Raw genomic sequence first — 22,140 nt, 5'->3', positions numbered from 1 at the left:
GGATCACCCCGGGCCTGCCAGCTCCTCTCTCTGTCAGAGTGGGGTGCTCTCCCCCAGGGCTGAGACTTCGCACCCATCAAACCCTGTTCTCTGCTCCCACAGGACACACGCTACACCCTTCCTCGGCCCTAGCTCCTGTAGCAGTGGGGCTCCTGCAGGGAGGTACACAGGGCCAAGCTTGGTCCCGCTTCCAGAAGAGCCTACTGCGCACACACTGCTTCTGTGTTTGTCTCAGTCTGTTTCTTCATGTGTCAAATGGGTATAAATCTACCCGTTCCTTAGGGCCACAGGTGGCACGATGCTTGGCACACGCTGGGTGTCAATAAATGCCAGCTCCTTTCCAATCCCGTTATAACAAAACCTTCTCGAGAGCAGGGACAGTGCTGTTTTTCTGTACTGGCCATAGGGGGGTGAGTCTAATAAGTGCTCAGTGAATCCCAATTAAAAGAACAAGGGCCTCATTTACATGCTGCGTACACACATGCATCAACATACATCATGGCAGGTTTCAGATGGTCATTTCTGTGTGACCTCAGCACCATTCCCAACATACGGTTTAGCACAAAATGGTGCTCCATTAAAGTCTTTGGAATGAAAATACAAAAGAATAAGAGAATACAGAGTCAACTGTAACATGACATATTAACATAGGGTAAGAAAAAAGCAGGCACCCTTTAGAGAGAGCAAACAGTCAATGTAAAGACAAAGTTTTAATAAGCATGGTAGTTTCTCTTTAAATGCAATGGCAGTGTGGTAGATTGCATTACCGTCCGAAACACTCAGGGCCCCTTCCTACAGGATCATCCAGCCTCGCCTTGTTGGTTTCTAGCCGCTTCATGACTTGTTTGACTGAGAGCATAATGGAAGTCACACGGGCCACTGGCCAGCAGAATGCTCATGAGCAATCCTGGGGTCCTTCCCCTTCGCTTTTCCCTCTGCCATACTCCCCGGTATGTCTCAGAGAGGACTTGGGTCACGGAATGGAAGCAGATCGCAGCAGAGCCACAACTAGGCCGCGATGGACACAGAACTTAAATGAGAAGCAAGTATTTGTGCCGCTGCACTAAGTCACTAAGATTCTGGGCCATTTGTTACTGGAGAATAAATTGTTCTGCACAGAATGATACAGATTAGGGTTCGAATCACTCAATCCAGTTCCTACTGTATTGGCCACTCAGCTAGGCACTGGTAAAGAGAGATGATGAAGACAGGATTCCTGCCAAAGGGGGCTCCCAGTGGAGAGACTGATGTCTACACAATGACACTAGGCATGTCCTGTGCGTGACATGTGGACAGAGTGCTCCAGGAGCCCTGATCACAGTGGCTGGGGAAGCTAAAGGCATGTGACATGGTGAGGAAATGACTGGGCCCTCCAGGAAGAAAGAGCACAACTGGCTGTTCATGGCCTCGCACCCACAGCACTGTATGTTGTATTACCCCAATATTTTCCCTTTGTCTTCTCCTTCTGCTATGGAATAATAACTGCAAACTGTATAATAAAACAGATTTTAAAAAGCATGCATGGTTTTTGTTTTTTTTTTTTTTTAAAAAAAAAAACAACGGTGGCTGGGCAAGGTGGCTCACACCTGTAATCCCAGCACTTTGGGAGGCCGAAGCGGGCAGATTGCCTGAGGTCAGGAGTTCCAGACCAGTCTGGCCAACATGGTGAAACCCTGTTGCTACTAAAAATACAAAAAAGTTAGCCGGGCGTGGTGGCATGCACCTGTAATCCCAGCTACTCAGGAGGCTGAGGCAGGGGAATTGGGGAATTGCTTGAACCAGGGAGGTGGAGGTTGGGAGGTTGCAGTGAGCTGAGATCGTGGCACTGCACTCCAGCCTGGACGACAGAGCTAGACTCCGTCTCAAAAAAAAAAAAGCACAATGGTGCTTCTGTGTGCTCTTTCATTATGTAAAGCTGAGAAACCCGCACCCCTGGCTCACAGCCTGATCATCTCCCCCGTGTTTAGGTGCCTATTATCTGTGTGTCCCCACGTCCCTAGCAAGTCCTGGAAACGGGCCCCCACTATGGAGAGCCTTATGTTCTTTCCCAGGAGGGGATACCCAGTCTGACTCCTGTCTTCCCTGGATCTCAGGGAGCTCCAAGATGACCCTGAAATATGGTGGGAACAAAGCCAGCAGGGACAATGGGACTCGGCAGCCTGGGCTCCAGAATCATGTCACTGGTGGGCAGGGATATGTGTGCTCACAAAGTCACCCATTCCTTAAGGGAGACGTTGTCTACTCCGGACAAGGCTCATGTGCAGAGGCCTCTTCCCGTTCTTCTCTTCACAATGACAGGAGACTTCCACAGAAGAGTACTCCAAGCTCTCCAAGGAAAATGGAGCAACTACGCTTTATGGATGAGTTGTTAAATATGAGACAGGCACTACACCAGATGCACAAGAGCAAGTCACCCAACTTGTCCTCATCCCGGCCTAGCGAGGAAGGTACTGACATCGTCCCCATTTCACAGATGCCAACACTGAGGCTCAGAGAGGTTAAGGAACTGGTCTGAGATTACACCATGTGCCAATGTGGTGAAGGAAGGACTCTAACCCCCATCTCTGCAGCCCAGAAGCTTATGGACTAGCCACAATTTCTCACATGGAAAGACCATCAGCTCCAACTGCACTTCAGACAAACTCCATGCTAGAACAGCAGGAGTCCAGAGATGGCAGGAACAGCAGACATGGTTTTGTGTGTGTGCAAGATGTGTGAACACAGCCACATTCTCTGAACACACGTGTGCACACTGCACATGGATCGTACATGTCTAACGCAGTCATTCCAAGTGGAAAGATGAGTGAAGGGAATTGAGAAGGTGGCCCCTGATGGGCAAATGCCTGTTCTTATGCTTCAAGATCCAGTGTTGCTGCTTTGGGCACAAGACAGGGGGCATCGTGTCACACACCTCCCACCCCAAGGCGGCTTCTGTGCCCCCCCTTGGATGCCCCCGCCTCCTGTGCTCATTTGTACTGCAGCCCTTGCCTCCCGCTAGACTGGGGCCTCAAAGCCACTGTCCTTTTAATATCTGCATCTGCAGCGCCTGGTACGTGGCTTGGCTCCTGGAGAAAACGTGATTCAGAGTTGCAATGGACAAGCAAGCAGGGTGTGACAGAAGTCACTGCAGGAGGGTCTCATGGCCTAGGTTCGGATCCTGGCTGGGACACATCCTAGCAGTGCCACCTGGGGCAAGGGGCTTCACCTCACCAAGCCTGGGTCTCCTCAATGGGCTCGCAGGAATATGACAAGGGTCACAGAGGTGACAAGGCAGATCTGCAAACCTGCAGCTAACACTGAAGGGCTGGAAAAAGTGAACCTGTAGAGCACAAAGGTGTCAGCAAATGTCAGCGGGAAGCCGTGGAGGGCTCCTCGTCCCCCAACACCACCAGGCATTAAGGTTCAAGTGCAGGAAGCCCAAAATGCTCTCCCCTGCCATGGATGCTCTGATTGTGTCTATCTGGGGCAGTTTCCAGTGGCTAATAGATCTTGAGTTAATGTAACTTCACAAAGACTTTCGGAACTAACACAAATTAAATGACTCCATTATGTCAGCCTCATTTCACTTTGGTTTTGCCGCCAACAGTTCTAAGAGGCAAGTACTTTGCTCTATGACACTGTCTTGTTATCCAAGTTCCCAGCCAGTTTTCCACATCGAAGTATTTCTTTCATTATGCAAAAAATGTTGTGTTAGCCACAGTCTAAGGAAAGACAGCAATTTTTCTTGGCCATAAACAGCCTGGTCATAAACCACAGCCTGTTTCCTACGAGACCTCCTACTCTTGCTCCTTCTGCAGCCCACAGTGGGATTAGAGTCCCCTTCCTAGGCAGAAACGCATCATGTAAGGCTGAAGGGAAGCACCTCGGAAACAGGTGCCAGCAACGCCCAAACAGGAGCTGGGCATCAGGAGTCCAGGTCCCAGCTCTGCCGCCTGATGCTGGTGCCCGCAGCATCTCTGGGCATCACGGCCTTCTGCTGGGAACTGTGGAACTCGGTCCCCAGTGCTGTTCACAGCCTCACTGGCATGTCACATGAGAGAAGATGTGAAAGTCTTGGACATAAGGGAACCCAGGACATAGGAGGCATTTGAGGACCCAAGAATGGGCAGGAAGGAGAGGATCAAGGGGAGGGAAAGCACGAGGGAAGGCAGGAAGCCAGATCTGGGCTGGGAGAAGCAGATGCCAGTAGCCTGAGATCCTTCTGGCACCCCAGAGAGAGGCCACTTCATACATCCTGTACCAGACCCCAGACACACGGGAGAAGCGCGGCTTCCCTCCGCCTTTCCCAGGGTCTCACTCATGAGAGGGAAGAATAGAAAAAGGGTCAGGTTTTCCAGGTACCTTGCAGGGTTACAATCAGCTCTACTTCTGCCTCCTCATGGGACCCAGCAGAGGCCCAGCTTGTTGGACTGGACCTAAATGTCAAGGGCCAAATTCAGGGAGTAGGGCTGTGGCAGGGGTGGAGTCAGGTGCCAGGCCTGCAATGCCCAGTCCAGTGCCCTTTGTCCAAGATCACAGTACAGCCTTTCTGGTGTGGCCAGAAGCCAACTGAACCTGAAAGAATGGGGGCCACATGGCTGGACAATCGCTGCCCCCTGCTGAACCCACTCCACCCCACCTCTGACTCCTGCCCTCCCCGAGTGAGTGAACGGCAACCCCACCTACCCTGTGGCCCAAACCCTTCCCCTCCTTCTCCATGCCCCACACCCATCCTTCTCCATACCCCACAACCCTAAACCCTGCCAAATTCTCTTCCTACCCACACATCCCGGAATCCACCTCCTCTCTCCACACCAAATGGCACCCCCAGGCCCAGCCACTGCAACCCACCCTTATCTCAGCACCCAGGCTCCCACCAGTTGTCACTCACCCCTTCCAGGCACTTCCCAAAAGGCCAATCTGATGGCATACTCTCCTGCCTTCTCATGACCATTCCTTGACTTCACAAGAGACCTGACTTCGACCTTGGCTCATGGGCCCTGCTGCCCCTCCAGCCTCACCCTGGACTCTCCTCTTTGCCCTCACTCCCACCCTGAACAGCCTCAGCCTCGGGAACCCAGTGTGCTTCCCTGCCCCCAACCTCCTGGTCTGGCACAGGCAGTCCTCACTGGTAAGCAACCCCCACCCAACTGCCCTCTGCCTGCCCAGCTCCTCCCGGCCCGTAAATCTCCCCTGAAGGCCTCTTCCACCAAAAAGCTGTCCCCAACACCTGCACCCAGGCTGGCTGGAGGATGAGCCCCTCCTCTGCAGTCTCTGGGGCTGCCCCTGCCTTCACACTCTGGCTCTATCCCCGTGAGCCCAGTGCTCTCTGCACAAAGAGCCATGCCTTGTTCTCAGCTGTTTCACCAGCACCCCTGGCAAGATGACATGCATTTAATATGAGGAATCAATGGCAAGAATGAATGCTAAAGTCCAGATACACACACACACACACACACACACACACACACACACACACACACACACACACAATTTTTTTGTTGTTGTTGTTGAGACGGAGTCCCACTCTGTCACCCAGGCTGGAGTGCAGTGAGGGCTCACTGCAATGTCCACCTCCTGGGTTCAAGCGATTCTCCTGCTTCAGCCTCTCAAGGTTGCTGGGACTACAGGCGTGCGCCATCACGCCCACCTAATTTTTTTGTATTTTTAGTAGAGATGGGGGTTTCACCATGTTGGCCAGGCTGGTCTCGAATTCCTGACCTCAAGTCATCCGCCTGTCTTGGCTTCCTGAAGTGCTGGGATTACAGGTGTGAGCCACCATGCCCGGCCCTAGTTATATATTTTAAATTTTCAGTATAAAGAACACACCCTAATACCACGCCATACCCATGCCCTCATGCCACCACCAAAGCTTCAGGGAGAATTGAGCAAAATGCATTTAAGGAAACAAATACCTTTGACTCTCTCAGCTTATAAAATGCCCGTGGCCCAACTCTGAGGAGGGGTGAGTCCCAAACTTACCCGGGAGGTGCTTCTGTACAGAACAACAATATGTGATACTTGTTTTTACCATTGATACTTGTTTTTACCAGAGTTTTCTCGCAGGAGTAGACTGAAATTAAGATGATGAAAATAACTGCATTTTAGGAGGCTCTACCCAGGAGTGCAGGAAAACACAAAACACCTCTGTATCCTTGCAAATGTGCCTCTCCGGGGAGGCTACGCCACAGAACCCCATTCCCTCTGACAGGCTACTTGGAAAAAGGGCACAGGGCCGCAAAAGCCCAAAGTTTTGGACTCCCCAGACCACGTACAACTCACACAAGACACAATCTGGGCCCCAGACACCACAGCCCTGGCCATGACTCAGCCCAGAGCAACACAAATCACAGATGCTGTGGCCAAAGTGTGTTTTATCTGTACCTCAACGAAGCCTCAGCATCTGAGGCTGGAGCCCTGGGGTCACAGAGAGAATGACAACTTAGACCCCAAAGAACTTCCCTAAAACATGGAGGATGCAAAATAAATACATTTTTTTTCCCATTGCCAAAATGCTTATAGATGAGGCAGATGGGGAAGAAGAAGGTCAGGGTTCCGGTTCCCCACAGCTGATACTCCACCCCAGACCCGGCCTCAGGCTCCCCTTGTCCAGGGGCTCGGCTGAAGCCCAGCAGCTCCTCTCCTCCCGCCGCTGACTCAGAAGGGACAACCGCGTTCTCGTTCCTGTCCCCAGCTACCCCAGGGACTAGGGGGAGGAGGAAGAAATGGCTTCAACAACTAGAGTGCAGGTGGAATTTAAAAGCCACCCTTTTTTTATGGCAAATGTTTCTACCATAAGAAAAAGTACGTGCCAGTTATTGTGGCCCTGCATAGACAAACATTTAGCAAGTCCTTGTCATGTGAACAGAGATGGACCCAGTGCAGACTGGCCTTTGAGGCATTGTCCAACAGGAAAGGTCTAGGATGGGGGAGCCTCGGAGGGGTCAGGTCCCGCACTGTGTCACCCCAGCGGCAGGGTGGCCATGTGCCAGAGCTCCTGGACAGTCCAGGTTTAGGCCTGCCGTCCCTGCAAGATCTGTGATCACTGTCTGCCCTTCATTCTCAAAAATCTACAGTCCTGGAGGAAAATCACAGGGCTGTGGCGTCCACCCGCCTCAGCGTGTTCTCACAGTGACTGTGAGGGTCACACAAGGCAGGGCTTACCAAGTCCACCTTCCTACCAAGACCTGACCTGGACGGGGGGCAAACTGATGATGTCTGAAAAGGTTGAAATGTTACACTGCTAAGAGAAGAGGGAATAGAAAAGGGAAGAAAACTCACTGAGAAATTTCTGTGAAATTGGAAAATGACGAATGAACAAAAGTAGTTTCTGGCCTGGAGTCACTGGCGCTGACCCTGGAAGGCACGGGTGAAACCACGCTGAGTGAGCGTCACCAGGGCGGAGTCAAAGGCGGTACCGAGAAAGGCTTTCCTTCCCCACATGCTCCTTGTCCAGGAATTTGCTAGTCTCCAGGACCCTCTGGGAGGCTGTGGAGGAGGCCGAGGTGAGTGCCAGGCCCCAAAACCACCCCAGGGAACTTCTCCACAGACCCACCCCCGGATGTAGAGACACGCACCAGACCCTTCAAGCCACTGCCATCCCTCTCGAGTCCCTGCAAACCTCCCCACACACCCTGTGGGCCACCTGGGAGGACGAAATGATCTATAAGGACAAATGGCAGGTGACCAAGGGCAGAGTGTCAAAGAAAGCAGTAGGAGCTTAGAGTGTGGCCTGATGGCTCCATGGTCCCCCCATCCCCGCCGCCCAGGCCTCCAGGCCACACTGGGTACTGGTCGGGGAGAGGCGGTGAGAAAGGGAGTTTGAGATTACTCAGACTCAGGCTTCTCTCCTGGGCCTGCCATGGTTGAAAGATGGATGGGGAATCGGAGATAATAAGAGGCTGAATTCACAGCTCACCCAGCAGGCTCATGTATCGGTACTCAGGAGAAAACTGTGCGCTTCTACGAGAACAAGTTACAGGCAACACAACAGAAAATGGAAAGCTAGTAGAATCTCAGAGCGTGGATGTCAAGTCTCCCAGGAAGGGCAGGAATTCCGGGGATGAGCCTCCGCCACGTGACGGGTTCTTCCTGAGATAACCCAACATCTCCCCGTTCCAGCAGCTGCAGCTTCGGCAGGGCAGAGAATACCCCACCCCTGATTCTGTTAAGTGCCCACCACGAAAACATCCACATGACCTCATTACAACCCCCTGGCAACCTGGAGGGGTAGTTACGACAGTCCTGATTGTGCAGATATGGAAACTAAAACTCACAGAGGTTAAGAAAATGAAGTTACTCAACCCAGGTTGGCTTGAGGTCAAGGTTTTTTCCATGACATTCAGCCAGCTGGGGCCAGGGCCCTGGGCCCACTAAAGCATCACCGTAGAAAAGGGAGGTGAGGCACATCCCAGGCTGCCCACTATGCTGGCCCTGCTGCGTTTGCGCTGTTCATGCTCCTTTCTCAGCTCCTACAATGCTCCATGTTACAGACGTGGACATGAGGCTCATAGAAGGCCAGCTCATGTGGAGGCTGGGCCCAGGTTTCCACGGTCTTCCACTCTGCCAGCCAGCCTCCAGCTGCCTCTCCCTCTCTGCCCAGTTTCCCAAGGGCTGTAGCTCTGCTGAGGGCACCTCCCACAGGCTGCCTGCTCTCCTTCCCATCAGCAGACCTAGATCAGTCGTACCCGATTCAAAGGGCTCCCCCATCACTGCATCCCCTGTCAGAATCAGAGCCCATCCTTGTCTCCAGACTGCGTCTCCAGCTCACTCTCCACGCCGCAAAGCACCACCAAGAAGGGAGAGCGGTGATTCCAAGTGGACCTAGGACCAAGGTCTGGCAACTTTCACTAGAGGTCAATGAAAACAAGGACTGCCCTAGACGAGACTTCCCACCAAACTGCACGTGAATGAGGTTCCAGACACAAGCACGGCTTCTGGGCAGCACCTGAGACCATGGCCACCGCGTGGTCCGGTGCTGCAGACACAAGCACGGCCTCTGGGCAGCACCTGAGACCGTGGCCACCGCGTGGTCCGGTGCTCCAGACACAAGCACGGCCTCTGGGCAGCACCTGAGACCATGGCCACTGTGCAGTCCGGTGCTGCAGACACAAGCACGGCCTCTGGGCAGCACCTGAGACAGTGGCGACTGCGTGGTCCGCCGGGATCGCTGGCCTCCGCATTTCTCTAGCACACAGGTTCTGTGACTTCCCTGAACGGCAGAGCACCTGGAGGGCCTCTTAAACTACAGATCGCTGGGCCCTGCCCCACAGTAAGTCTGGCGTGGGTCTGAGAATTTGCATTTCTAGCAAGTTCCCAGGTGATGGTGCTGCTGCTGGCCTGGGTCCACACTTTGAGAACACGGCTCTGACAGGAGGCTTTGAAGCCAGCAGTGGTCATTTACGCTACAGGTGAAAACAGAGAAACCCCAAAAGACAAAGATCAAGGCAAAGGCATCCTCTTCAAAAACCTACAAATCCCTCATTAAAAAATACAAAGATCCATTTCCCTCAACCTGGTAGCCAAGGTCCTCTAGGATTTGGCCCAGCCAAGTTGGCCCCTCACCACCCCCACACTCCTACATCAGTACCAAGCATCAGAGCCCAGGCCATGGGTCACCATCTCCCTCCCATCTTCACCCCACTCAAGCTGCTCAGGCTCTGCCAACGCCCCTCCTCTCCTCATGTCACCTGTCACCCATCCACTGGCATCCCCATCAGCTGCTCTCTCTTCTAATAAGTGCCTTCAGAAAATAACCCTCACGTTTATGGTCAACTGATTTTAGACAAAGGTACTAAAGCCATCCAATGGAGAAAGGACAGTCTTTTTTAACACCCCATGCTGGAACAACTGGATATCCATGTGCAACACAAAAAAAGCTTTTACCTCACACCCGACACAAAAAATAATTAGCTCAAAAGGATTATGGACATAAATGTAAGATTTAAAACTATACAACTTCTAAAAACAACATAGGAGCAACTATCTGTGACCACGGATTATGCAGAGGTTGATGACATCAAAGGTACATCCTATTTTTAAAAATTGATAAATTGTACTTTATCAGCACTTACAACTTCTCTCACCACTAAGAAAAAGACAAATCACAGACTGGGAAAAGTATCTCCAAACCAGGCATTTGACAAAGGGCTTGCAACCACAATGCACAGGGAACTCTGACTCAATCATAAGGCGGCTACGAACCTGGTTTTAAAAAGGGTGCTAAAGGCTCAGGCGCCTCACCACATGGGATCTGCGCACAGCTTGTAAGCAGCTAAGAAAATGTTCCCATCAGCCCTCAGGGAGGTAAATGAAAACCACGGGGAGAAGCCACAGGCCAAGGCGTACAGGAAGCAGCCTTGCAGAGGCCTGCAGGGAGGACTCAGCTGCATTCCCAGTGCCCTTCATCCTCTGCGGGGATACTGGCACCAGAGTCACTCATTCACAGGCCCCTGGAAGGCAGGATGATGCCCGTTCACTTCTGCTTCTCTGAGAGGAGCAGTGTGAGGGAGCTGTGGGGGGGAGATACAGGGTCCCCAAGACAAACTGGTGAGCTGTCAGAAGTCTCTGGAAGTTTCCAATCCTTCTGGGCCCCGGGACCAGGGCCAATGCTGCCCCATTTTCTCTCCCTAGGCAGCTACTGGGTCTGGATTATCTGATGAGTAAGACAATTCTGGCCTGAAAACATACAGGAAATGTCTTCACATCTTCACCTGATCACTTCCAAACCTCAGGCAGTAAAGCTCTTCCGTATTTCGTTTTGAGCCATGAAGGAGAAGAGTGAAGGCTTTCCTGGGGATGAGAGGGCTTGAATGTGCCAGGAACAGGTGTAACGGTCCGTGCCAGACAGGGCTGGGTAAGAGAACACCATCAAATGAAACGGCTCCATCACAGAACTCATAAACACTCTGTACCTGCCGATGGAGATTCACAACAGTATCCATGAAGTACTTTCAAAAAACAATGCTGAATACGATCAAGCCTCGCTCCTCCTCATTCATTCATTCATTCATTCATTCATTCATTTTTGGATAGAGTCTTACTCTGTTGCCCAGGCTGGAGTGCAGTGGCGCGATCTCTGCTCACTGTAGCCTCTGCCTCCCGGGTTCAAGCAATTCCCCTGCCTCAGCCTCCCAAATAGCTGAGATTACAGGTGTGCGCCACCACGCCTGGCTAATTTTGTATCTTTAGTAGAAACGGGGTTTCACCATGTTGGCTAGGCTGGTCTCGAACTCCTGACCTTAGGTGATCCACCTGCCTTGGCCTCCCAAAGTGCTGGGATTATGGGCGTGAGTCACCGCACCCGGCCTCCTACTCCTAATTTAATGAGGAATAAAAAAAGAGAAAGAAGACCAAAAACAAGATTTGTTTTGTTTTGTATTTTTAGTAGAGATGGGGTTTCACCTTGTTGGCCAGGCTGGTCTTGAACTCCTGGCTTCAAGGGATCCTCCCACCTTGGCCTCCCAAAGTGCTGGGATGACAGGTGTGAGCCACGGCACCTGGCTGAAGAACAAGTTTAAAATGATCACAGGCACGCAACTGGCAGAACCCCCCACTGTGGTGCCTTGTTAATAAAATGCAAAATGTCCAAGAGTAAAAGAGGTGAACAGTCAATCTGCACTCACCAGCCAAAAGTCTATAGCCCAGCACATGCCGGATGGAGGACCAAGGTGGTGGGAAGGTTGGACATGAACGGACACGGGTGCTGATCTCAGACAGCTCCACCCTGGTGTCACGGCTCCTGCGCTCGGGTGCACAGTCGGCACCAGAGCAGATTAAATATCCCAATGCCCAGGCTGCCCCCAGCCAGTCCAGTTGGGATGCTGGCGGGTGAGGGGAGGGGCAGGCACCCCTCTTTAGTAAAGACCCCCTGGTGAAGACAATACACAGCAAAGTCTACGAACCTCTAGTCCAGCAAGAGGGAGAATCTGACGTGGAAAACAACAAAACCCATCCAAGAGACCCACAGCGTCGGGGAGGGCAGGACAGCGCCCCTCACAGCAAGGCCGGGGGACTGAGAGACCCACAGCGTCGGGGAGGGCAGGACGGCGCCCCTCACAGCAAGGCCGGGGGACTGAGAGACCCACGGCGTTGTGGAGGGCAGGACGGCACCCCTCACAGCAAGGCCAGGGGACCGAGAGACCCACAGCGTCGGGGAGGGCAGGACAGCACCCCTCACAGCAAAGCTGGGGAACTGAGAGACCCACAGCTTCGGGGAGGGCAGGACAGTGCCCCTCACAGCAAGGCCAGGGGACCGGAGACCCAGAGTCGGGGAGGGCAGGACAGCGCCCCTCACAGCAAGGCCAGGGGACCGAGAGACCGATGGCATCCAGAGGGCAGGACAGCGCCCCTCATAGCTCGGCCAGGGGGACCCAGGACAGAGCTGACCTGAAGTGGGGCTTGAGGGAAAGAAGAGCTGTGGCCGATGTGCAAGTGGCGCACGCTGACTCCTCTCTGCCAGCCTGGGGTATGGGGATGAGACTCCGCAGACCACATTCCCGCTGTGCTCGTGGGTGCTGGCAGGAAGCCTCAGGACCACAGAGGGAAGAAGCAATCTGCTCTCTCCCCGGGCCTCCCCTTGCCCCTCGAGTGCTTTCTGTCTACAATTCCTGCAGATGCCCCCCAGTGACATCGCACCTCACTTCCAAGACCCCAGGTGCCCCCTTCTCAAAGGGCTGTGGCAGCTCCATGCCCCCTGAAACTTCTCTAACGAGATGCCAACCCCGAGGGACCACACTCCTCCCTGCAGCTGCCCCATAACTGGCACACCTCAGTGTCGTCCCCTGCCTGCCCGGGGCCCAGCTACCAACATCACACCTCGGACACAGTTCTCCATAGCAAATCTTCTCTGTTCAGTGACCGGGTGGCTCCTCACTCCTGACCAATGCCAGGAGCACTTTCTCTGCCCCCACTCTCAGTGCCAGTGAGAATCCAGGCAAATGGGGCCCCAAATAACAACCAACTACTTGAGCAGAAATTGGGTCCAGTTACCTCCACAAGAAGGAAACACAAGCCCCCGAATGCCTGCCCTGCACACGAGCCATGACGTGCTCCGGCCATGCAATCTGGAGGGGGACGGCTTTGAAATTACCCCTGTAACAAAGGGGTACCAGGAGGTAACAGCACCATCACCAACGGCTGGGCACCAGTCATGCATCAGGCATGGCCTCTAACACTGCTCTTTAGATCAACCTGCTGGGCATGGATTCGATTCCTACTTTACGAAGAGCACTTGGTGCACAGTAAGGCCCTGCCCAGGCCAGCGAAGCCAGCTCGGGACAGAGTTGAGGCTGCGGAGGGCTCCGCGTGGCTCCAGCCCATGCATGTTCATCTCTGCCCAGCAAGTGGACAGCTGGGAACAGGTCTGCAGACAGGACGGGCGTGGGAGGAGCCACACGCCCCCGATCTCCCACGCACTAGGAAAGGCTCCAGACATGTCCCCACCACAGAAGCCACCCACAGACAAAAGAGACAAAGACCCAGAAGGAAAACCTCCTGTCGAAGGTTTCTGAGGAACAAAGAGGCGCGTGGTGTGTGGAAAGCCAATCAAGTCATCTTATTTTTCTTTTCTCACAAAAAGAGAAGAATTTCTCTTGTCATCTGAGTCAGCAAACCACTGCATCTTCCCCAGTATTGAATTTCTCGAATCAAATTGCTTCTCCAGGCTGAATGCGAACGTTCCTTCCCTCTGCCTATTAATCACTGGGAGGTCCCTATTGATCCCAGAGCCATCTGGGTTTGTATCGGGAAAACTGTAAAAACTGCTCATTAGTGGAGCCAGTGGGGGTTGCAGAGACGGCTCTGGCCAGGGGCTCCACAGCCCGCGCTCCAGCAGGCGTCTGCCACGGGCTCCCTAACGGACCTCGGGCCTCCATCTCCTCACATCAGCTGAAGGGATGAGGGCACATCAGGATGCTTTCTCCTTGTTTCTAGAAATTACGTTTCTGAGGGACTCTCCTCATTTCCTTTCAGTCTGAAAAACAAAGTACAAAGAAAATCCACACAAAAACTCATCTGTAACTCAGACTGCAGAAGGAACACAGAGGGACGAGCAATGCCAACACCGTATAAATAAGCTTCAATAACAACCTGCAAGAAGACTGGGCTCCACACGATTAACCATCACTTTGATGATTCACAAGGTTCTCTGGAATGTTTGAAGGAATTAAACAAGAAACAAAAAGTTAGAGACAGGCGAGAGGAGGAGCCAGATACTTGAGTTGGGGGCTGCTCTGGGCTGGGATAAACAGGAATGTGCAGCCCCCACGTAACCCCCAGGAGATGGGGTTGTTCAGAAACCACCTCCTCAAAGCATCCTCGAAGAGAAGTTCTGGAGCCCCCAGGTTGGCCATTGCCTGTGGAGCTCTTCCCTGCCCCTCTCGCAGCAAAGCCATGCCACGATCCACATGGGTGCTCTAGCAAGACACAGCCAGAGCTGGCCGCTCAGATCCTCCCGGCGGTCAATCTCCCCAGCAGCCACGGCGTGTGGGTGCTTCGGTGTCAGGTCCGCGGCACCCTCTAAATGCAGTGTCCCTGCAGCAAGGGACGGGGAGCAGAGCCGGGCATCTCAAAGCATGTAATAAGATAACATCTATTACCATACATTATAAAGAGGTTTATGCATACATGAGGGTTGTCATGAAATTTAATTTCAACGGTTTGATAATTAAGCAAAAAAACCCACAATAATTATCATATCTTAATTTCCAGTAAATGTGCTGAGCTGCCAACACTGTATTTTCCTAGGACAGCTCATGTGGTTTCACTAAGGTCAGACATCCACTGTTTCCAGTTGTGCATGAAAACTGGACGAGGAGGGAAAGCCGATTCTGGGGACGCAGCCCAAGGAACCGTGGGCAACTCCTGCAGAAAGGCGGGCAGTGGAGAACAGGTGGCTGGTGTGCAGCAGCCCAGTTCCAGCTCCAGCTGACTGCATGCCCCTGGTGGGTCTCGACCTCTTTTACTCATAGGGAAAAATGAGTGCAAAGCCCACTCCCTGTAGAACTGCCTATGAAAGCGGCATCTTTTCCAACACTGCCCCGGGGTAGAAATGTAAGTCAATACAGATCAGCTGCTCGACTGGGAACAGGGCTCTGAATGTCATGACTAACGGCAGGGGCCCAGGAAACATAATCACCAGGCACCAAGCATCACAAATCACATCTGGCAAACGCAAGGTTAACTAATGGTCCTTAATTACAGAACTGATACATCGCACATGACACAGAAACGCACAAGCTCAGGGATGAGTCACTAATTTCCAAAGGACCTTTTAAAGGAGAGATTAGGAAGGTGGAAAAGTACTTTCTATATCCAATCACTTCAATATTCCATTGTAAAGTATGAGATTAACAAGATCTCGCTATGAAATATGATAAGAGTGGCACTGCTAATTTCTAAAAGCTCTAATATTCACAGTCTATGAACACCTCTTTCTTGCTTACCACCCCACCACATCCACCTCCACCATGCTGCTCCCCCTGCCTGCACCGCTCTCCCTGGCACACTGGCCCTGGCCACCTCCTGCTCACTCGTCACGTCGTGCTGTAAATGAATGTTTATGCCCCACAAAATCTACATGCTGAACTCCTACCCCCCACGGTGATTACATTAAAGGGCAGGGCTTCTGGGAGGTGATAGCTCATGAAGATGGAGTCCACGTGATTAGGATCAGTGTTCTTCTAAAGGAAGTTTGAGAAAACCCCTTTGCCCCTCCCACCATGTGAGGACACAGTGAGAAGTCTCCGTCTATGAAGCAGGAAATGGGCCCTCACCGCCCACAGAATCTGCCCAGCATCTTGATCTTGAACCTGCAGTCTCCAGAACCATGAGAAATAATTTTCGGTTGTTTATAAGCCACCCAGTCTATGGTATTTTGTTACAGCAGCTTGGCATTTCCATATTCTCATCACCTCCTCCAGGAAGCCCACCTAGCCACCTTCCTTGGACCCCCAGTCTGGGTTGGGTGCCTTCCTACGTGCTTTGCACTCTCCTCACACTGTGTAACAATTGCCTGTTTGTGTGCTTTTCTTCCACACCTAAATATAAGTGTAGTGAAAACACAAGCAGCACCACATGTACTCAGCAGCTTCACTCCCAGAGGGCCTGGCACCTGGGAGATACATAGGAAATACTTGGTGAATTAACAAATGAACACCCTGGACATCAAAGGCCCAGTTTGCATCTCCACCTCACCCTTTCTTCAGCTGGGTGAAGCTGGACTTTACAATCCTGAACCCAACTTAACAAAGGCTACACAGAGCAGAATGTGGGAAATAAACAGAATTTTGTCCCTGCCCCGGCCTCTCTCACACCATCCCAAGCTTGGCTCCAGCATCATCCCCCCTTGGTGTGTGAAGCAACAGGGCAGAGCTGGATGTCAGACAGACGGGCTTCCACAAAGTGGCTTTGATCAGCCACTCAGTCTGCTTATCTATAAAATGAGGACACTGTTCCCACATGAGAATATTATGAGGACTGAATGTGACTTCATATGGGAAGTGCTCGGTAAATACTATTTCCATCCTCTCTTCCCCCAGGAAGCATGTTGCTCCTCCTCGTGCTGTTGGGGACACATTTCTATCCATAGCTCTTGCACTGGGTGAGATGAGATCACCCCTTCCTACTAGGAGGGAGGAGAGGCAGCGGCACCACAATTATCTAACTGGGGTTGGTCTCTCTCTTAGATTGCAGGCCACCTTTGAATGCCAGTTCTGCAAACGGCAGCATCAAAGCCATGTTAATTCCAGGAATCTGGCTCTTCCTTTAAGAGGAGGCTGTGCTATCTGCAGAGGAAAGTGCTGTGCACCTGCCTCCCTCAGGTAGCAGTAAGAGCACTGCTTGCCGCTCCCGCTGACAGAGATTAACCTGGAGTCTCAGCCCCACTACTGCCCGCACCTCCAGGCAGAGTCCACGCCCTCCCCACTCCAGAGGGCAAAACACAGGCAGAGGAAGCTTCTTTAGGTTTAGCACAGCCTGGGGGGTGGCAGGGGTGCCTCCTCGTAGGGGAAGGGAAGAGCCAGGAGAGGGGTTTAGCTCAGGACTCTGGGAAGGAACTGGGTACTCAAGAGACAAAGCCTGGATGGACAGGGACCAGGTCTGAGGTCTGTAAGGTGCTGCCCGGCGTTGTGAAGTAAGGTACAACCATTTCCCTTCCTCCACCTGCACTGCTCTGCACAACCCCTCCACGGAGGCTGAGTGTGCATCTGACCCCCAGGAGGCTGGTGAGGCACTGAGAGAGGTTTGGGAAAGGGAGGGGAAGGGAATCATGCATTCTAGGGCTCAGGGCTCAAGCCTTCCAAACAGGCACTCAGGGCATTGTCACATGGATTCATGGGTGTCTACAGCAGTGGGCACAGCGGGGGGGGGGAGCACCTAAGATGACTCCCTAGACAAATGTAACCTCACGGCCTCTAGTTCACCCGCCGCTCCCACCCGGCCCGGGACAGCAAGATGCCCTTGTCAGGCAGCAAAAGGCAGCTGCTCTGGCTGGGTTAGACACTTGTCCCAGTGTGTTGCCACTCCCCAGCGAGAAGGGGCCCTTATTTATTCTCCTTGGCACGCCTAAAGCCTGATGCGGGGCTTACCACACAGCAAATTCCTGAAGTATCAATATTTGTTGAATGAATATTTTATGAATAAATAAAAGAATAAGCGAGTTAGAAGCATTCAGAAATGAGAATTTAAGCAAAAACTTAATAACAAAAAAGCCTGAAGCACAAGACTAAATTGTGATTATTTGCAGCTGGGACTGTTAATGTCATCAGCCTCGCATTGCCAAGAATGAGTCAAGCTTACTATACAGGACAAGCTTAGCAATTTATAATTTCTTTAAAGTGTTTTATACTAGTGTCATCAGAAGACCAGATTTATGTTCTCTGGGATCTTGGACTACATCAAGGCATTTAGACAAGAAAGAGTAGTCCGAGGGCCGACAGTTCTCTATGCAGCAGCACTGGACCCAGCACTGCCAAAGGCGTAGACCCCAGGGGATGCATCGGTGCTCCCTGAAGGCACCTGTCCTCATCCTTAGGAACCTGAGGTGCCGCAGCATCCAGCCACAGCCCTCACAGCTCATACACACGTGTTCCCACACCCAAGTGACAAGTCCTGTCCAAGGGATCTTGGGAAGGAGGGTTCTATGGCACCTCTCAAAGGCAGGCCATAAATGCCCCCCAAGCCATGGAATCTCTAGCTTCCAGCAGCCCAAGCAGGACCTGCTACAAGGTTGCAGGGCCTGGCTTGACATTCATGCATGTCATTAACAATAATCACATTAAATATGAATACCCTGGAAGCCACCTCACAGTGAGTGCATTAGCATGGAAATGAATAAAGTGGCATATTTACACAATGAAATATTAATAGCAGTTCAAATGAAAGAACCAGATTTATATTTAGCTCCAAAGAATAATGCTGATTTTTAAAGTTTTAAAAGGACATATATGATATGGAACCACTTATGTCATTAAAAAAAAAAAAACTCTCGGCCAGGCCCAGTGGCTCTTGCCTATAATTCCAGCACTTTGGGAGGCTGAGGCAGGCAGATCACAAGGTCAGGAGTTCAAGACCAGCCTGATCAACATGGTGAAACCCCATCTGTACTAAAAATACAAAAATTAGCTGGGTGTGGTGGCAGGCGCCTGTAATCCCAGCTACTCAGGAGGCTGAGGCAGGAGAATCAATTGAACCCAGGAAGTGGAGGTTGCAATGAGCCGAGATTGTGCCACTGCACTCCCACCTGGGTGACAGAGCAAGATTCCATATCAAAAACAAAACAAAACAAAAAAACTCTCAAAATAATGTTTGGTTGGAGATATATGTATGTACAATAAAGTAGTAAAACATGGATGTGCAATGATACCATCACCTCTAAGAAAGAAATTACCCTGAAGAGGAAGGAAAGAGAAAAGAAGATAGGATGAGGTGGGCAGAAGAGAAGACTTTAGCTATTTTTACTTTTATTTTTCCCAATACTTTCTTCTAAAAAATTTCAAATATAAGGTGAAAAAAATTTACACTGAATACCCCATATGCCCATTAAGAGACGCTACTGTTAACATTATACTATATTTGTGTTAGCACCTAATGTATTCATCTGCCCATCTATTAATCTGTCAGATATTTTATACAACTCAAAGACTACTGTAGACATCATGCCCAGACCTCAAACCCTCCAGCGTGCATATCATTAACAGAGCTCCACACTGGTTTAGTTTTTCCTTCTGATACAAAGCTGATACATCAGGAAATGTACAAATCTCAAGTGATTATTTGCTGAGTTTTAACAAATAAATACATGTGTGTGACCCAAAACCCGACTGATATATACAACATGACCGTCACCAGAAAACTACCCTTATGCCCTTTCCCGATCAAACCCCGTTCCAGTCTCTCCAGAGGGAACCAATGTTCTGACTTTTTCCATCATAAACTGGTTCTGCTTGTTCTACAGGTTGGTGTAAAAGTAATGGCTGTTTTCACCATTAAAAATAATGGCAAACGCCGCAATTACTTTTGCAGCAACCTCCAGTATTTCATATCAATGGGATCACATGGCATATGCACTTTGGGTAAGGCTCCTTTCACCCAGCATCCTGTTCCTGAGAGTTGCCTGTGCTGTTCTGTGTATGAGTAATTCATTCGTTTTTGTTGCAGAGTACCATTCCGTTTGTAAGAAAACACCACCATTTGTTTGTCCGTTCTCCTGTAACGGACACCTGGCCTCTGTTTTCTGGCTAGGAACACTGTTGTATAGGTCTTCTTGTGACCACATGTTTTATATTATCCTTAAATAAATAACTAGGGTTGAAATAGCTGGGCAAAGGGTAAGTGTACGTTTAAGTTTATAGGATAGCCCCAGACCTTTTTCCAAAGGAGCTGCACTATTTTATATCCCCACCCACAAGGCATGAGAGTTCCAGTTGCTTCACACCCTCACCAACATTTGGTGCTGTCTTTAACCATCCTGATGAGTGTGTCATGCTGTCTCATCGTGGTTTGGACTTATATTCCACCACTGATTGATAATGTTAACGTTGCCATTTTAAAAAACATTTTATTTCCTTAAAACAAATGAAAGAGGCAGAGAGAGGGAGAGAGAATGATCTGGGGCAAAAAAACAAAAAAAAGCAAAATCTAGGATGTGGGTATGCCAAGTTCAAAGTTATTTTCTGTATGTTTGAAGTCTTTAGCAATTAAAAATAAAAATATTATTCCATCTGCAATTCCATCTGTAAGCGGATGTCCCTAGAACCCAGGCTGGGCTCGGAGGCACAGCTTCTTAGTATGGAGGCAGGCTGAGTGGGGAGCAGGTCAGGGGCCCATGGAGGGGCTCCACCATGGAAGGACCGCATCACCCCGGAGTCACTGAGCTCCACCAGCCTCCAGACATGCCCTGGCGGCCCTGGCTTCGCTCCTGACCAGCTCTCACTTCTGCATCAGCCTTCACTCACCTCTGCTGGGCCAGGGGTCTCCTGAGGCTGACCCTGGCCAGCGTTTGGTAGTGCCACCTCTCTTTGCCCTCCAGAGACTGGGTTTAAGTGACTGTGCTCCCCTCCTGAAGGTCTAAGCCTGGCCTGTCTTTCTGTAGCATTAATTCCTCAAAGGAATTCCTATTGATGCTGACATGCAGTTCCCAAACTGATGCCAAATATTTCCAGATACTACCTTTTATTATTTTTTTTTTTGAGACAGAGTCTCGCTCTGTTGCCCAGGCTGGAGTGCAGTGGTATGATCAATCTCGGCTCACTGCAACCTCCGCCTCCCAGGTTCAAGTGATTCTCCCGCCTCAGCCTCCCAAGTAGCTGAGATTACAGGCATGTGCCACCACACCTGGATAGTTTTTGTAGTTTTAGGAGAGATGGGGTTTCACCATGTTGGCCAGGCTGGTCTCAAACTCCTGATCTCAGGTGGTCTACCTGCCTCGGCCTCCCAGAGTGCTAGGATTACAGGCGTGAGCCACCACGCCCCACCCAGATACCACTTTCTTAAGAATTTAACAGCGAAGATGCCGAGATGCTGCCGGGTCCTCAAATGCGGGCTCCGAAAGCACATGTGTTACTTCCTCAGACGCCACCCGGCTTTACCTACTTTGCACTTAGCTCTAATTTAAAACCACTCCAGATTCTCCCACCAAACTTGAATAACCACTACGATATCTCTGAAAGGGAGACAAACTGCCCGTCCTCTCAGGACCTGGAGTGGATTAGCTCCACACCCTCCCAAGCAGGGTGGTGAAGGCAGAGGGCGGCCTGCGGCGGCGCAAGGGGCCATGAAGCACTTACCGCTGGCACTCGCCGGCATGCAGGATGAGCGCCTCGCTACTCCTGGTGCTGATGGTCAGCTCATGCTCGGTGGAGTTGAAGACATCCAGGAGCAGGTGACACTGCCGGGTACTGCGATCAAGACAAAAGGAAGTTCAGAATCTTCTGACAGCCAAAGAGGAATAACTTTTCCTGTTTCTCCTCTCTAAAGATTTCCCGCAACTTAAGAGGGGCAAAGTATATCAAAATGCCAAGTGCTCCTGGGCTCAGAGGATTACGGAGACTGGTTCTGAACATGAGTGTGAACTCTAAGGAGTGGGTGTCGGCATCAGGTTCTCCTTGGGCCCGGGGTCCTGGGGACATGTGCTCACAGCCCAGCCATGCTTTTTACCAACCAAGTGGCCTTGGGAAGGTAACCTGAATTCTCCACACCTCGACATACACTGACGACTGGAACACCTGACTCTAAAGTCTGGTCATCCCTGACTCTAAAGTCTGGTCATCTGCGTCATATGCCTGCGGAGAAACGCAGGCATACAGTGCCATTCAAGGGTGCTGTGTCCAAGTCAGCATCCTCAGTTACCAGGTTCCACGCTGGGCCCCGAAGTGTGGCGACGCGTGTCCTGCTTGTGTGTGTGTGCACACCCAGTGTGAGCTTCTCCCATGCGGGCACCTCTAGAACTGGGGCAGACACTGGGGGGTTATTCACCACCCTCTGAAGCCTCTACTCCTTTGTTTCCTCTCTTCTGGAGGTGACAAGTAAAATGCTCAAGTTCCCATTGTTCCTTGCAGGGACTGGTCCACGTGGTGAAGTTCTAGCCAGTAAGGCACAGGCCCCTAGAGACTTTCCTTCCCAAATACAAACACCATGTCCTGGGAGAAGGCTTTTACCCTTCCG

General features: G+C 51.3%; 1 protein-coding gene across 5 annotated transcripts in view; it reads right to left on the bottom strand.

Moving 5' to 3' along the window:
- The window catches only part of LOC105488384 (trafficking protein particle complex subunit 9), a 724,351-nt gene that overhangs the window by 230,794 nt on the left and 471,417 nt on the right, over positions 1–22,140 (bottom strand). For all 5 annotated transcript variants that reach the window (XM_071067768.1, XM_071067767.1, XM_071067769.1 and 2 more), the window contains one exon: positions 21,264–21,374. In XM_071067768.1, coding sequence (XP_070923869.1) covers positions 21,264–21,374 — 111 coding nt within the window. The remainder of the gene's footprint in view (positions 1–21,263; positions 21,375–22,140) is intronic.

The sequence above is a fragment of the Macaca nemestrina genome, chromosome 8, assembly GCF_043159975.1.
Source record: "Macaca nemestrina isolate mMacNem1 chromosome 8, mMacNem.hap1, whole genome shotgun sequence".
NCBI classification, from domain to species: Eukaryota; Metazoa; Chordata; class Mammalia; order Primates; family Cercopithecidae; genus Macaca; species Macaca nemestrina.
Note: the sequence above shows the minus strand (reverse complement) of the source record. Positions and strands in the feature narration are given on the sequence as shown.